At 35.8% G+C, this 13,377-nt stretch overlaps 1 protein-coding gene across 1 annotated transcript; it reads right to left on the bottom strand.

The window, feature by feature from the left end:
• Positions 1 to 8: 8 nt before the first annotated feature.
• LOC147389997 (serine/threonine-protein kinase BLUS1-like) lies at positions 9 to 9,180 on the bottom strand. Its single transcript, XM_086419805.1, has 16 exons — positions 8,292 to 9,180; positions 7,522 to 7,776; positions 7,310 to 7,434; positions 7,101 to 7,145; positions 6,227 to 6,308; positions 6,032 to 6,100; positions 5,609 to 5,779; positions 5,451 to 5,516; positions 4,097 to 4,165; positions 3,899 to 3,970; positions 3,744 to 3,805; positions 3,318 to 3,599; positions 1,374 to 1,510; positions 1,181 to 1,275; positions 928 to 987; positions 9 to 125 (listed from the first exon to the last, which is right to left on the bottom strand). The coding sequence occupies exons 1-16, from the start codon at positions 8,463 to 8,465 to the stop codon at positions 9 to 11; spliced, it is 1,881 nt and encodes a 626-aa protein (XP_086275931.1). The 5' UTR covers positions 8,466 to 9,180.
• Positions 9,181 to 13,377: the final 4,197 nt, after the last annotated feature.

Genomic DNA, 13,377 nt, shown 5'->3' with positions numbered 1-13,377 from the left:
GAATCAATTTATTCCTTCTTTACTTGTTGTAATGAGGTCTGATGGAAAAGATTCTGAAGATGAGGCATGAGAAGTGAAGCAGGTACAGCACTGTTACTAACTTCCTTGGGTGACTGACTGATAGGCTGAGAAAACAGTTAAAAATGAGATTGGTAAGGTTATATAGGAGGGATTCTGGTTTTAAAAATGGGCAAAACAAATCATGCATTCATAAATACAGTGAACATCTTTTATTGGTAAATTACCAAAACTTTGAAAGAGAATCCGATGATAATTGAACAGGTATCTTGTCAACCCAAAAATAAAATAAAATAATGGAAGAGTAAGTTAGTTATAGTGGTTGAAGATATTCATGCTTATGAAAATATTTCTTAGAATGCAAGCATGTATTCATATTCTTTGCTTCTTTTTTTTTTTGCATGTTCACATCCATGTTTTTTTTTCCCTTTGTTTTATTTTGATTTTGTATTTTTAACTTATCTCCCTCATCATTAGAGAAATTAGATATGCCTCCCTATATTTGAAAATTTTAGATGTGCCTCCTTGATAACTGATATTTTACCATGTTTAATTTCAAATGACAAAAGTGCCCCCAACTTTTATTTCTTCAAACCTCTTTAATCTAACATAGAGAGGCAATTTATCTTTTCCTCGTAAGAATATTGAAAACAGGTAACTGGAAAAAAAAAATTACATTTTATGTTTTTTTCTTAACAAATGATAAGGTGCCTTTCACCATCCAAGCCCCCCCTCCCCCCCCCCCCCCCCTCCCCTCCCTCTCTTACAGCATACGAACAAGTAGAAACCCTTGGATAACTATTTTCGAAAGGGATGTTTTCTTTTTTGTAAATGTTTAGTGCAGAATTTTTGTTTTTTTGTTAGAAACTCTACAAAGAAAATAAAGAATAATGAAGCAAGTAGACTAACCGTTTGTTTAGAATCAACAAGCCAATTACCCATGCTGGCAGATTTTCTTAAAGTTGACCCCTGCAACCACAATATTAATACATGAAAAAGGAACTAGAGAAGTTACCATAAATATTCATAGTAAACCTTCTATGGAATGAATATTAACTGGTGAAAATCTTCTTGGTACTATACGTAATGGAATATCCAGTCATACATATTTCATTAGTGATTATAGTATATTTTAGGGCAAGATCAATGAATAAAGATGTACCTTTAGAGGGTCCATATTTTCAGATGTTACTGAAAACCGGCCTCTTATTTGCACCACATTGGTCTTTGATTTATCCTCCAAAGAATCTCTAAATGCTGTATAACAAGGAAAATGAATATTTGAGGTTTCCTAAGCATATGTGCTAATTTTATCAAGGAGAGTGTATTTGAAAGTGCTTTATTGCAACAATTACCTCCTGAAGATTTTATGGGAGCTGACAAACTGTTTGCAGAAGCCCGCTTAGGAAGAACCAATGGACCACTAAAGCTGGGTGCTCTTCGCATATCACACTTACTTTTCTCAGTTGCTAGTTGATTTTCACTCTCATGCCTGATAACAATTAGAATTGCAGAAAATATGATGAAAATCATTAGTAATTTCTAAATTTAAGTGCCCTATGTGATCTTCATTAGCAATTTCTAAAAATAATTCCTCCACCTTTATTTTTAATGTCCTTGTCAAGATTTTTTGGTTTTGCTCTTCATGATCTAACTCGATTCATCTCTAATTGTTCTCTCTCACTCATCTTTGCAAAATCCAGGATCATATCCGCATCAAAGCCTTGTCCCAAAAGTTTGGTGTTGATTGAACGAATCATGTTCCTCCATTCAATTATATTAAAAGCCGTGTTTTTTGTTGTTAGTTCAAGTGCCTTCAGACCTATTCTCACTACTTAAATTCATGTGCCTTTTTGGTCTTCTTCTTACTCTTTAGGGAGTGCTTAGTGAAATCCCCTAGTCCCATTTTCATGCATGGTTCGTGAGATCCAGTTTTCAAACTTGTTTCCAACTCTCAATTTGTCAAAATCAAAAGATGACAAACCTCAAATCTTAAGGAACTTGATGCAACGATTAGGTCATTCCTATTGAATATTAATATGCAAAAAAAAAAAACTCGAATCATCATTTTGTGAATTTCTATAGGAAAATGTTGCCAGTCAAAATATTTTGTTCAGCTTTTATCACCCTATCCATAGGTCAGCTGCTCATTTTTGAAATGACATTCTAGTTCAATTGATATCAGTCATTGGCACATAGTGACAATGAGATACCCTTTTTTCTATGTGTATTTTACTCATGATGGTTAACTAGAAACAATCTGAAATGCTTGTGTATGTAGCCAAGACGTTTAGATTAACTTGGTTTTGATTAGTTCAATACATTGGTTATTTCTCGAGTGTGGCAATTATCAGCTTCTCGTGATCAATCTATAATGTGATTGAGTACATACCTTTACAAGTCCAGGTCATAAAAGCTCAATTATGAAGTATATACATTGTTAGCAAATAGTCTATACAGGATTACAAGAACATATTCACATGAACGGCATGGATTGGATTACCACTACTACAATGAAATGATGCTAATAATAGGATAGGCCATCCTACTGAAACTATTACGAAGAGAAGTCACTGGTTTTCCCAAATCCTTCCTGTATCCTGACTCATTGACATCATTCTGAGATCTATCTGTAGCCTGTTTTCTCTTCAGTTACTAAGGTCATCTCTTAGGTTTTTTACTCGGTTTGGCCTCTCTTGCACGTTATTTCTCTCATTGAAACAATCAAACATCGTCATCATGAAAGCCTTATCTCACAATTTTATTTCAATGCAAGTGTGTTAAATATTTGCTGTCACTACCCACCCACATTGTTTTTGGTATTTCTCTCGCACTCATAAAACCTTTAACTTGCATATTCCTTCTAATTGGTGATGTAATTGGCCTTTATTGCTCATGAACAAACCATCTCAAATGGCTTTCCCATTACCACCTATTGGGGCCTGGGGTGGGTGGACTTACAGCCAATTAAATCAACAAATCGATGAACTAATCAGCAATTTATGGATTAATCACAGAACCTGGTGAAACTTTTACCCTTTAACCTCAACATTTATCTTCTACAACCTCCAAATCTCAAGAATAGATAGAAATTTTAGGTAGGTCGAAAATGATAGGTTTGAGGGAAGAGACCAAAAAACATCATTTGTATTTTCTTTGAAAATTTTTCTCCAATTTATCCAAATTAACTGCACTAACTTCACCCAAAAATTGCTGAATCCGAACTTGGTTACTATGCTTCAAACGGTCATACTTTGGTGGGATAGAGAAAAATGTATAAATGAAGGACCAAAGCATACCGTTCAGAGATACGCCCCATTTCTGATAATGAATGGCTAAGCACTATATTAGGCACAAGTGGACCACTCTGAGTCTGGCGGATTTCTCCTGTTTGACTTTTAAGATGGCTTTTCACCATGTCCTTGTCTGATGTTGACAATACTGGCTCATTACTTGATCCATATTTCTCATATCTATCATTTTTTTCTTGATTTCCAGAATCAAGTAAACCATTTTCTAAAATTTCCGCCTTTGCACTCATAGACTCAGCAGATGACAATTCAGCACAACTTGTATTTCCTCTGCAAGCAAAGTATGTGAGAAAATAATAAGCAATGTGAGGCAAATCATAGATGGAAAGTATGAAGTGACGTAATTTTAAATGAACAAGAAAGAGCACCAAAGTACAGATAATTTTAATACAATCAGCCCTATAAAAGGTCTACCTGCAATCAATGTCATTTATAGAAATAAATTTCTCCAAACTAGATCTAGAAGTAGATGCATCCTGCAAACAGTAACATAGAAGTTTTTAAGCTTGGTATACAGGGAGAGCATAAGAACTCTTTAAGGTCTAAGGGGGTTAGAAGATTTGGTTAACCTTATCATTAGCAAATAATCTCGTGCTTTCATCTTCCTCCTTTATTCCAGGAACATCGTCCTCATCTTGAACCTACAGGAAGCTGGTGAAATCAGCAAACCATTCCCAACAAGGCATGTGATTCTAAATTGTCCAATTAGAATGGTAAACTGAGGAGGATATACCACATAGATATTTGAAAATGCAAATATGACATACCAGTGATGCCTGGGCTTTCAAATCCTCAACATTGAAGTTCCATGCACTTACACCTCGCTTGTACTCACTCTGAAAGAGAAAACATCAAAAAGTGTCAAAAACTCGATTATAAGACCAGTCACCACAAGCATAAAAATACTCCATTTAGGGTTTCTTTGAAAAGAGAGACATGGTATGACACAATGGATACTATCCAAAAGATATTTAGAAAATACAGTTTCCTATCCACAAAACAAAATTTAGACACCAACTTGTCATGCAAATCGTTATGAGTAAGGATACAACAAAACAAGGTTGGAAACTACATGGTATGGGGTTTTGAAAGCACCTAAAATATGGTAAAGTGCATAACAACTGAATGCACATAGGAACGGACACAATTTTTTATCATAAGTCAATCTATGCTACAGTTGTACAATCAGACAGCACTGGTCTGCAAAGCTATTAAAATTGGCTTAGCAAGGAAAACTATCAAATCTAAGATTTGGTTCAATCTTCAATCCATAAAAGTTGGGGAACCAAAAGAATACTATTTACATATGCAAAATTAGCAGATTCCTATTCACATAAGGAAATTAAGTGATTAACCCGATTGGATATAACCAGACAATTCTTCAGACTGTTTTCAATCTCTGGAGGAAAAGAAGACATGGCTCTAGAAAGAAATTAATTGAGGAACAGGATTTGTTCAGCTGACCACAAAATGTTTGGGATAAGGCAGCCTTCGCCCAAAATGTTTGGAGGAACAGGATTTGATTAGCTGACCCTAAAATGTGTGGGAAAATAACAGTGATTAAACTTTGGCCTCTAATTGTTCTCCATTCATGAAATCCAGAAAGCTTTGAAGGTCACTAGATCTTTTCTTGACTTAAATAAAGTGAATAGGATTTCCCAAAATTTCAAATTGCTTACAAGTAAAGTTAACTTGAATTCATAATATATAACTAGAAAAGCTTTTAACCCATGACAAACAACATTTCTTAAGGATGTTTGAAGGAGGTCACGATAACTTGTTTAATCTAACAATTTCTATGCCTGGCTATTTTTACGTTTGTGTGTGTGTGTGTGTGTTTGGTACTTTAGGATGTCTCTAATGAGCCTCACACCTTTGAAAACACTATCTACAATAACTAAAATTATTCAAAGCAACTAAAACTGGTCAATTTCATAAAGAATACTAGATATATGGATGAATTATATATGGAATTATTCATCCATATATGGAAAACACAGCTACATCAAATAGTCCAAGACTTCTTGAAAAGGAAGACACAATCATTATAAATACACTCCCTGAGAATGTTAGAATCAAATCATATCAAACACTAAAATAATTTTGATAAGTACATCTAACCTGTGATATTGCTTCTTGTTCTGCTGAAGGCATTTTCTTTAAAGCTAGTTGTGCAGCATCCTTAAGCTGCAATAAGGTAATAAGCTCTCTATATTATTAACCAAAAATCAGTACGAGACAATGTTAGAACTCTACAACACATGGGTAAGGTGGATAACCTGGAGGGTTTTCACACGGTCCCAAAGTGGAGGCAAGTCAACCAAGAGATTCTTCACAGAAAGCCCTGGAGGTTTTGCACGTTTGAAAAAAGAGTGTTTTAATAACTTTTCCGCTGTTGGCCTCTTTGTTTGATCTTTCACCAAGCACATGGCAACCATTTCTTTAAAAGACTGATTACAACTGGAAATCCTCTAATTAGAACATTATTCAACATTAATTATATATAGCATATAACATTGCAACCTATACTTGGAAACTTTAAACCTACTTATAGGCCATATAAAGAACAGATGATCCACATCCTCATGTATGTCATACATTGTATATTAGTCAGTGAAGAAAAAGGAGATGAAACAACTCAACAATGGCATAGATATAGTTGATCCTCTCAACAATTCACTGGCCAAAAAGACAAGTAATACCTTGGAAAAACTTTTATCTCGATCATAATCTAGTCCAGGAGGAGCGTTCTGGATGGTCATTAGAAGAACCTACGGCCAGAAGAGAGTAGAGACAAGTTAGGAGGCTTTGGCACAGTAGTTGCATGAAAGCTTTGCCAACTGTGTTCTATGTGTAGACTATCATAAGCTTTCTATATTCATCAGTGATGTATATACCTTCTTTGGAGGGTACTTTGAAAAGGGAGCATGACCATGAGCCAACTCCAGTGCAGTTATCCCAAATGACCAGATATCAGCTCTGTGAAAATTTTGATAAAGGTAAGCATTGCAAATGAACATTCTTTGAACTTCTGATAAATGTAATCCTGTTTTATTTCTCAAGAAATATAGTGGGCTCAACCCAACAAAATAGAAGTTAAAATGTAATGAAACAAGGGATTTCTTCTTCCTTTTTCCTAAGGATAAGGACAAACTTAAAGTTGTATATGAACAACTTTCGCACAGTCGGAGATGGACTAAAAAGTAAACCGCCAAATATTTTCTCAAAAAAAAAAAAAAAAAACCAGAACCACAGATGGTTTAAGATCATCACTGAAGATAAGGAATTTAAAGATGGTGAAAAAGATAGAGAGAAGCGTCAGCAAGACAAAGCAGCATGGCCAACTAGTGAATAAATTACACCTATGAGATACAAACAAATGTTTGGGTGGGTGCAGAAACCGTCAAGGGACAAAGTTCATACAACCACGAACCATATATGTATGGGTTCATGCACCCAAATTGTTGCTTCCAATGGTGTTTTAGCTGTAAATGACGTCTACAAAATATTTATACACAGAAGTAAAAGCCTTTACAGTAAAGAATTTGATAGAAGCAAAAAAAAAAAAAAATTACACGGATTCTTCGTATACATACTTGCTTGAACAGAGTCAAAATTGTTCAGAAGAAAATATTAATGTTTCACAATGATAATTTATAAATAATGAAGGAATTTTCTAGGTAAATTTAGCTTTCAATAAATATATGAACCTAAGGCGCAATCTAGGTTCTCCGATCATGCTCTAGGTTTTATAGATTGATCAACACTCACTTGAAATCGTATCCACTTCCAGGCTGCAACACCTCCGGAGCCATCCTGTAAAATGGAAAAAAGAGCAAACCATAAAAAAAATTTAAGTCATGTAAATCACTAATAAGAGTAGAATTTTTTTTAAAAATAAATATATAAGAAGAAGAAGAAGAAGAGAAAAGCACTTGTTAGAAAATAGAATACTGTTGAGGAAAAAGTTGGTGTTTTACCAGCATGGAGTTCCTACAAAAGTATTCCTCATACGTTGCCTATCACCCTTGTCAAACATGCAAGCTGAAACACCAAAGTCACCAAGCTTTACCACTCCATTGCTATCTAGCAGGATATTTCCAGCCTAGAAAGACATACATTGTTAAACCAATCAGTATTGTTATCCTTTTCAAATTAGATTACTAAGGGATTGATTCAATTTGATACCGACCTTAACATCACAATGAATGTGCCCATGTCGATGGAGGTACTCCAAAGCCTTGAGAGTTTCTTTAAGAATAGAACCAATTATTAACTCTTTAAATCCTTCTGAATATGCTATCTTCATGAGATGGAGGCAGGAGCCCTCTGCCATGAACGGCATTACTACCCAGAGGCATCTTTCAACGACAAATGAACAATATGCCCTCATCACATTTGGGTGATCTATTAAACTCATTGTTTGAGCCTCCTTTCCTATGATATCCTTCAAAAAAAAAAAAAAAAAAACCATAGTTGCATTAGATATTGAAGATGGGTTTTCTATACTATTCCCAAACACGAAAGCACTTCCAACTAATAAAAAAAATTCTTTAGCTTTCAAGAAGTCCTCAACCTTCCGTAATCAGATTACTAGTTCTTTGTGTCAAAACATGCTTTCTTAGTCATTCATTTACAATTCCAATTGTTGATACTCAAAACTACAAAAGTTTGCATTTTGATAATGAAATTTTAATAACAAAGCTTTGGATAATGCAAGCTCCCTTTTTTCTCCCTATCTGAATCGAAATTCAGCAATGCTTATCCCCCTTGCCTCCCATTCCCAATAACACAACTATACAATCTTTCAATCTCAAATCTCATATTTTCTAATTTTTAAGCACACGTAAAATCAAAACAATCGAATGGCAGTTCCCAATCAATCCAAAAACCTGAGATCGAAACGGGATCTCGCGTAATTCAGCTTAGAATTCAGAAAAATAGAGAACGAAGGAGACAAACCAGATTGCTGTTGCATCGATCGAGATCCAAACACTTAACAGCGAAGACTTCGTTGGAAGGAAGAAAGATCGCCCTATAAACAGTGGCACTGGCGCCATAGCCAACCACTTCAAGGAGCTTGTAGTCTGTCGGATTCAAAGAGTAGCTTCTCCTTCCGTTTCCCATACTTCCCATTCCCTGTAAACAGCCTAAAAAACAGTAAAAATACGCCCTTGGACTACTCTGAAAACCACTCTTGGTGTTGGGTTTCTTTCAGCTTCGCGGAGATCTCGAGTTTCGACCTTTATTATTCCGTTGACCACCATTAGAAACGGCGCGAAAAAGATCACCGATTGCTGATGCGTCACAGAAGTTTCTGTAGTTCGATTATTGACCACGTGGAATCGTACAATAAGGGACAGCGGGGCCCATTTGTCACGAACCTTTTCTTTCCCTTTTAGAATTTTTTTCTCGTTTTCTCCGTACGTACTACGTACTGGTGTTTGTGACTTGGATCCTGAGTTACGTACATACATAGAATTGGAAATCATCGTATTTTTAAGATTTTCGATTCCATTTATAAAATAAATGAAATCAAAATCAGAATAGACAAGAATAACGGGTATATGTCAATTCTAATTATTTGGAATACATCCAAGAATTAATCACTCTTCTAGTCAAATGAAATGAGTGTCACTCTATCAATGTGGAAGGTGCATTCAACCATAGATGTTTTTCTTCGGGATACCTAAAGAAAAAGATCTGTATTCTTGTGCATTTTTCTCATTGACCGAGTGAAAATTTTCAAGTCAGATTATAATTAGTCATGATTCATTAAATAATACATTGAAGTCGTGACGTTGACAAAATCTTCTCCAATGCTCAATTATCATTTATAAATTGGCATCAAAATTGATGTCTTTGAAATGATAAAACTCCAACTTGTATTTGATACAATCAATAGATAGTATGATGATCAGATCAACTTAATCACGTCGATTCTTAGCATCATGTGCTTTGCAATGTTAGGAAATTGAGAAATCCTTGAGTGAGGATGATATTTTTTATGTCACGACTCACAAGCTTACTGAAGTAGGGGACTTCTCATGGACATGCCCACAGAAGACCCCTCTCCCTGTTCATCGAGGACCCTAAACAAAGGAAGCTACTAACTTTAAATGACTACAACCATTGACTGACATCAAGTTTTGACATAAATCAAATTGATAATTTTACTTTCTGTTGGTATTTGACAGTTTCTTTATTTTTTTACTCCCTTAAAATTTATTCTACTGGTTGAGGAATTTGAAGATAATTCATGGTTTGAAGAAAAATTGAACGTTTTTTACTTAGATGTTGAGAATTAGAACTTTTAGCTCATTTTCTAATGAGTGTCTTAGGAAAGATTGTGGTCAAGTAAAGTATCATCAGCTTGACACAGAGGGTATCTTAAATGACAAAGGATCCAATATGGTGTCCTGTTTCTATAATAAAGGTAAGGTGTCTCCATGACATGTTTTTGTTGGAGTTTGAAACACCTAGAGCTCTTAACCAAACTGTGCATGTCCAATAAAAATGTGCCGTGTAAACACCCAATGTTGTTATAGGAGCGGGACACGTTCGGGATCGCGATTCATCTTAAATATTCACCGCTTGTAAGTCTTTGAAATTGATTACAAAAAGTGCCTTGTTCACTAGGCTTTACTATCACAGGGCTCAATTATATTGAGAGAGAGAGAGAGAGTTCGATCTTGATCTTGATTTAGGACAAACACAATTTGTATGCTTAACTCGTGCAAGTCAATTGTTGTTGGGGTATTGAGCAGAAGGGGGGAAAAAAAAAAAAAAAAACTTCCACCACTAAGGTAGGCTGAAGCATTGGCTTTAAAGCACTAAGTATAGGAGCTTGTGGTATGGTGAATCTCTTAAAAATTAGTGTGCATGTCTTATCAACCTGCACACAATATCTAGCTCAAGAGGTACATCTGCCTCTTTTGGCCATTTGGTCAGAAATTCCTTGTGCGTGGTTGTTTTGCAAGGAAATTATTGTTGGAAAAAGAAAAAAAAAAAAACTTCTGGGGGAAAATGACTTAAGAATTTTCTCGAAAGACGGTTACCATTAGAATTGTCCAAGAGTAACTATGCAGACACTACGTTGGACACTGAGCTGAGATGGAGGTGTCCACAGAACCATAGATGTTTTTAACTTTTTTTGATAAATATAAAATTTTCCATTGATAAGGGAGAAAAGGAGGCTGAGATAGCCCCCAAGCAGTAAGACGAAAAAAAAAAAAAAACACCAACAAGCCAAAAGCAAAGAAAGAAAAAAGTTAAAAATAAAAGAAAGAACAAAGGAAAATAAAGTTACACTCCCGAAGGGAGGTTACGAGTCACAAACGGTATCCCAGTTGAAAACAAAATTTTGGAAGCACACGCCCTCGAACTCCTTCGATCAAAAGAAGAGTAATCCCAAAATCTCCAAAATCACTGTATGAGATGAGCTCTCCTCACTTCTATCTCGAGGAAAAGGAATGAATTGTTTACTGTACTGCATAACAGCTTGGTGGTGAACATGATACAAATTTTTATCAAATCTCACCTTTTCAGTTTTGACCTTACTTTCCTCATCAATCCATGCTTCCCAATCTTCTAAGATATGTCTTATTCTCAATTTCCACACTATCTTTCAGAAGATTCCTTATTCCGGCCCAGAAGATGTCAAGGCCTTGAGAAATCAGCCCCATAATAATGGAATGCTCATATTCAGATAATATGCCAACTTCATTTTCACTCCTAACCTTCCATTTCTCAAGGTTCACCTGTTCTGATTCACTTCTTTTTTCTCCCCATTGTTTTTTGCAAGAGTGATCATTGTGAGGAGAATTTTTGCAATCCACCAATAAATAAGGGTTTAGGTCTTAGGGGGCACACTGAAGAAAATCTTCTATGCATCAAGGGAAGACAGCTTAGGATGAAAGTTAATCATCTTATAGACCCATGAAGAGTAGGCATTATGAGCATCATCAGATGAAAGATGTATTGAGCAAAGCACTCATAGAAAGTTGTTATTATTAATGCACATTTCTTTGGAACAGTAGTGTTAAAGCTAGGAATGTATCTATTATCTAGGACCATGCATCTCCACTCAGTTAAATGTTGTCTTTGACCAGTAGTGATTGCAAGACCATGCTTAATCTGAGTGGCGCAACCATTTCTTATTCAACAATAGCAGACATAGCCATACAAAAACAGAAGCCACGTATAAAGCTGCACCAATTATCATGGCATTGAACTCATGACAGAAACAATTACAAAGATAGTGATAAAAATAAGGATACCAAATAACTAATTTTGTTTTATACCAGGGGAGTCAACCATCAAGGCAACCTTCTTAGACAAGTGATAGAGAAGTTCAGAAAAACGAAGAAGAATTTCCACTTGAATTTTAATTTAGAGCAATCACTCAAAGAGTTAATTTGGCATCTGTTGAGTAATAAATAATGGAGAACCAAATGAATATATATTCACATCATTAAGCACATGTCTAAAGGTTGGTGACTCGTGTAAAACAAATGGTGGTGAGACAAATTAGTTCCAACTACAAAAGGTTTATGTATTGTTGCTCTAGCTTTGATGAAATAAATACCCACATCAAAAGAGGATGCCAATCATGTATGTTACTTGCAGGAGGACGGTTCGAGGGACGTTTGAAAAGCAGCGTTGGAAACCGATGTTTCCAACTCGTTGGATTTGATGGTTCGAACGGCTGTGATAATCGTTTGGGAAACAGCTGGAAAGAAACATGGTTTCTAATAAGAGTTCATATAACTACAGAAAACTCCCTCCATTACGGGGCTTATTAAAACTCAAAACAACCAATTTCTATTAATCTTTCTCTCTACATAAAGATTAACCCTTCATTTGGAAAACAACAAACCTTCTTCAAGCCTTCGAATCCTTCGAACTCAAGGGACATCTCTCTCTCTCTCTCTCTCTCTCTCTTGATCAACGGGTTCAAATCAGCAACACTGAAGTCTTGAAGTGGATCGGGATCGATGGCATGAAAAAAGACAAAGTTACAAACACAAGCAGAGAAAAACAAGAGACACCATTGTCATGTCTACTTTACTCACTACTTCTTTTGTACGTGTTCTGAGAGGTTATTACATATATGTATATATATAGGCTCTTTTTCACAGTGGGATTACGATGTAAAGGGAGTCAAGAGAGGTTGATATCAATTTCTTAACCTTCACCCACCGGGGGTTAGCTGAGATTCTAAGGACAGCGGCGGCATAACACGAGGGTGGCGTGGCCCCACAAAATTGTTCAAAAACATGCTTTTATACTATGATATCTTCTACAGCTCTACATCAGGACAGGGTAGGCGGATTTGTACACAAAGACTAAGGGGGCCTTGGCCCCCACAAAAATTTTAATTCTTTTTTAAAAATACTGTGTTATCTTCTACAGTTCTACGTAGGGGGGCTGAACTACCTGTAGATTACGGGTGCCATAAGTTGGAGGGGAAGCAGATCCTATGTGGCACAAGGTTCCAGTAACGAGTGATTTTTTTCTCACAATAGCCCAACAACCATTTTACATGTGGTGTGAATCACATCAGCAACGGAGAGAAAGTTTCTCTCTTATGCCCACACGAAGGGTTTATCTTTCTGTAGAGAGAAAGATTAATAGAAATTAGTTACTTTGAGTTTTAATAAGTTCCGTAATGGAGAGAGTTTTTTATAATTATATGAACTCTTATTAGAAATCATGTTTCTTTCTAGCTGTTTCCCAAACGATAATCTCAGCCGTTCGAACCATCAAATCCAACGAGTTGGAAACATCGATTTCCAACGCTGCTTTTCAAACATCTCTCGAACCGTCCCCTATTTGCAGACAACCTAGTGTTGATTGATGACAATAGGAAGTGATTGTATACAAAACTAGAAGTCCAGAGAGGACAAGCTTTTAACTATTATGGGATTTAAAATAAGCTTGAACAGAACGAAGTACGTGTACTACAACTTTAGTTAAAACACATAGTGAGGATGAGCTAGTTGAGATTGACACTTCGGAGATACTAGAACACAAACCTTTTTGCACC

This window comes from Akebia trifoliata, chromosome 12, assembly GCF_017979445.1.
Source record: "Akebia trifoliata isolate Shusen 1 chromosome 12, ASM1797944v1, whole genome shotgun sequence".
Classification (NCBI taxonomy): domain Eukaryota; kingdom Viridiplantae; phylum Streptophyta; class Magnoliopsida; order Ranunculales; family Lardizabalaceae; genus Akebia; species Akebia trifoliata.
This window is presented reverse-complemented; position numbering and strand designations above follow the sequence as displayed.

Bases quoted from the DNA above. Each gene is read 5' to 3' on its own strand.
- LOC147389997 (XM_086419805.1), bottom strand. From the start codon at position 8,465: ATGGGAAGTATGGGAAACGGAAGGAGAAGCTACTCTTTGAATCCGACA. The intron at 5,780-6,031 runs GTATTACTTGTC...AGTTGTAATCAG, and splicing joins GAGATAAAAGTTTTTCCAAG to TCTTTTAAAGAAATGGTTGC. The intron at 126-927 runs GTTAGTCTACTT...CTGTTTTCTCAG, and splicing joins TTGTTGATTCTAAACAAACG to CCTATCAGTCAGTCACCCAA.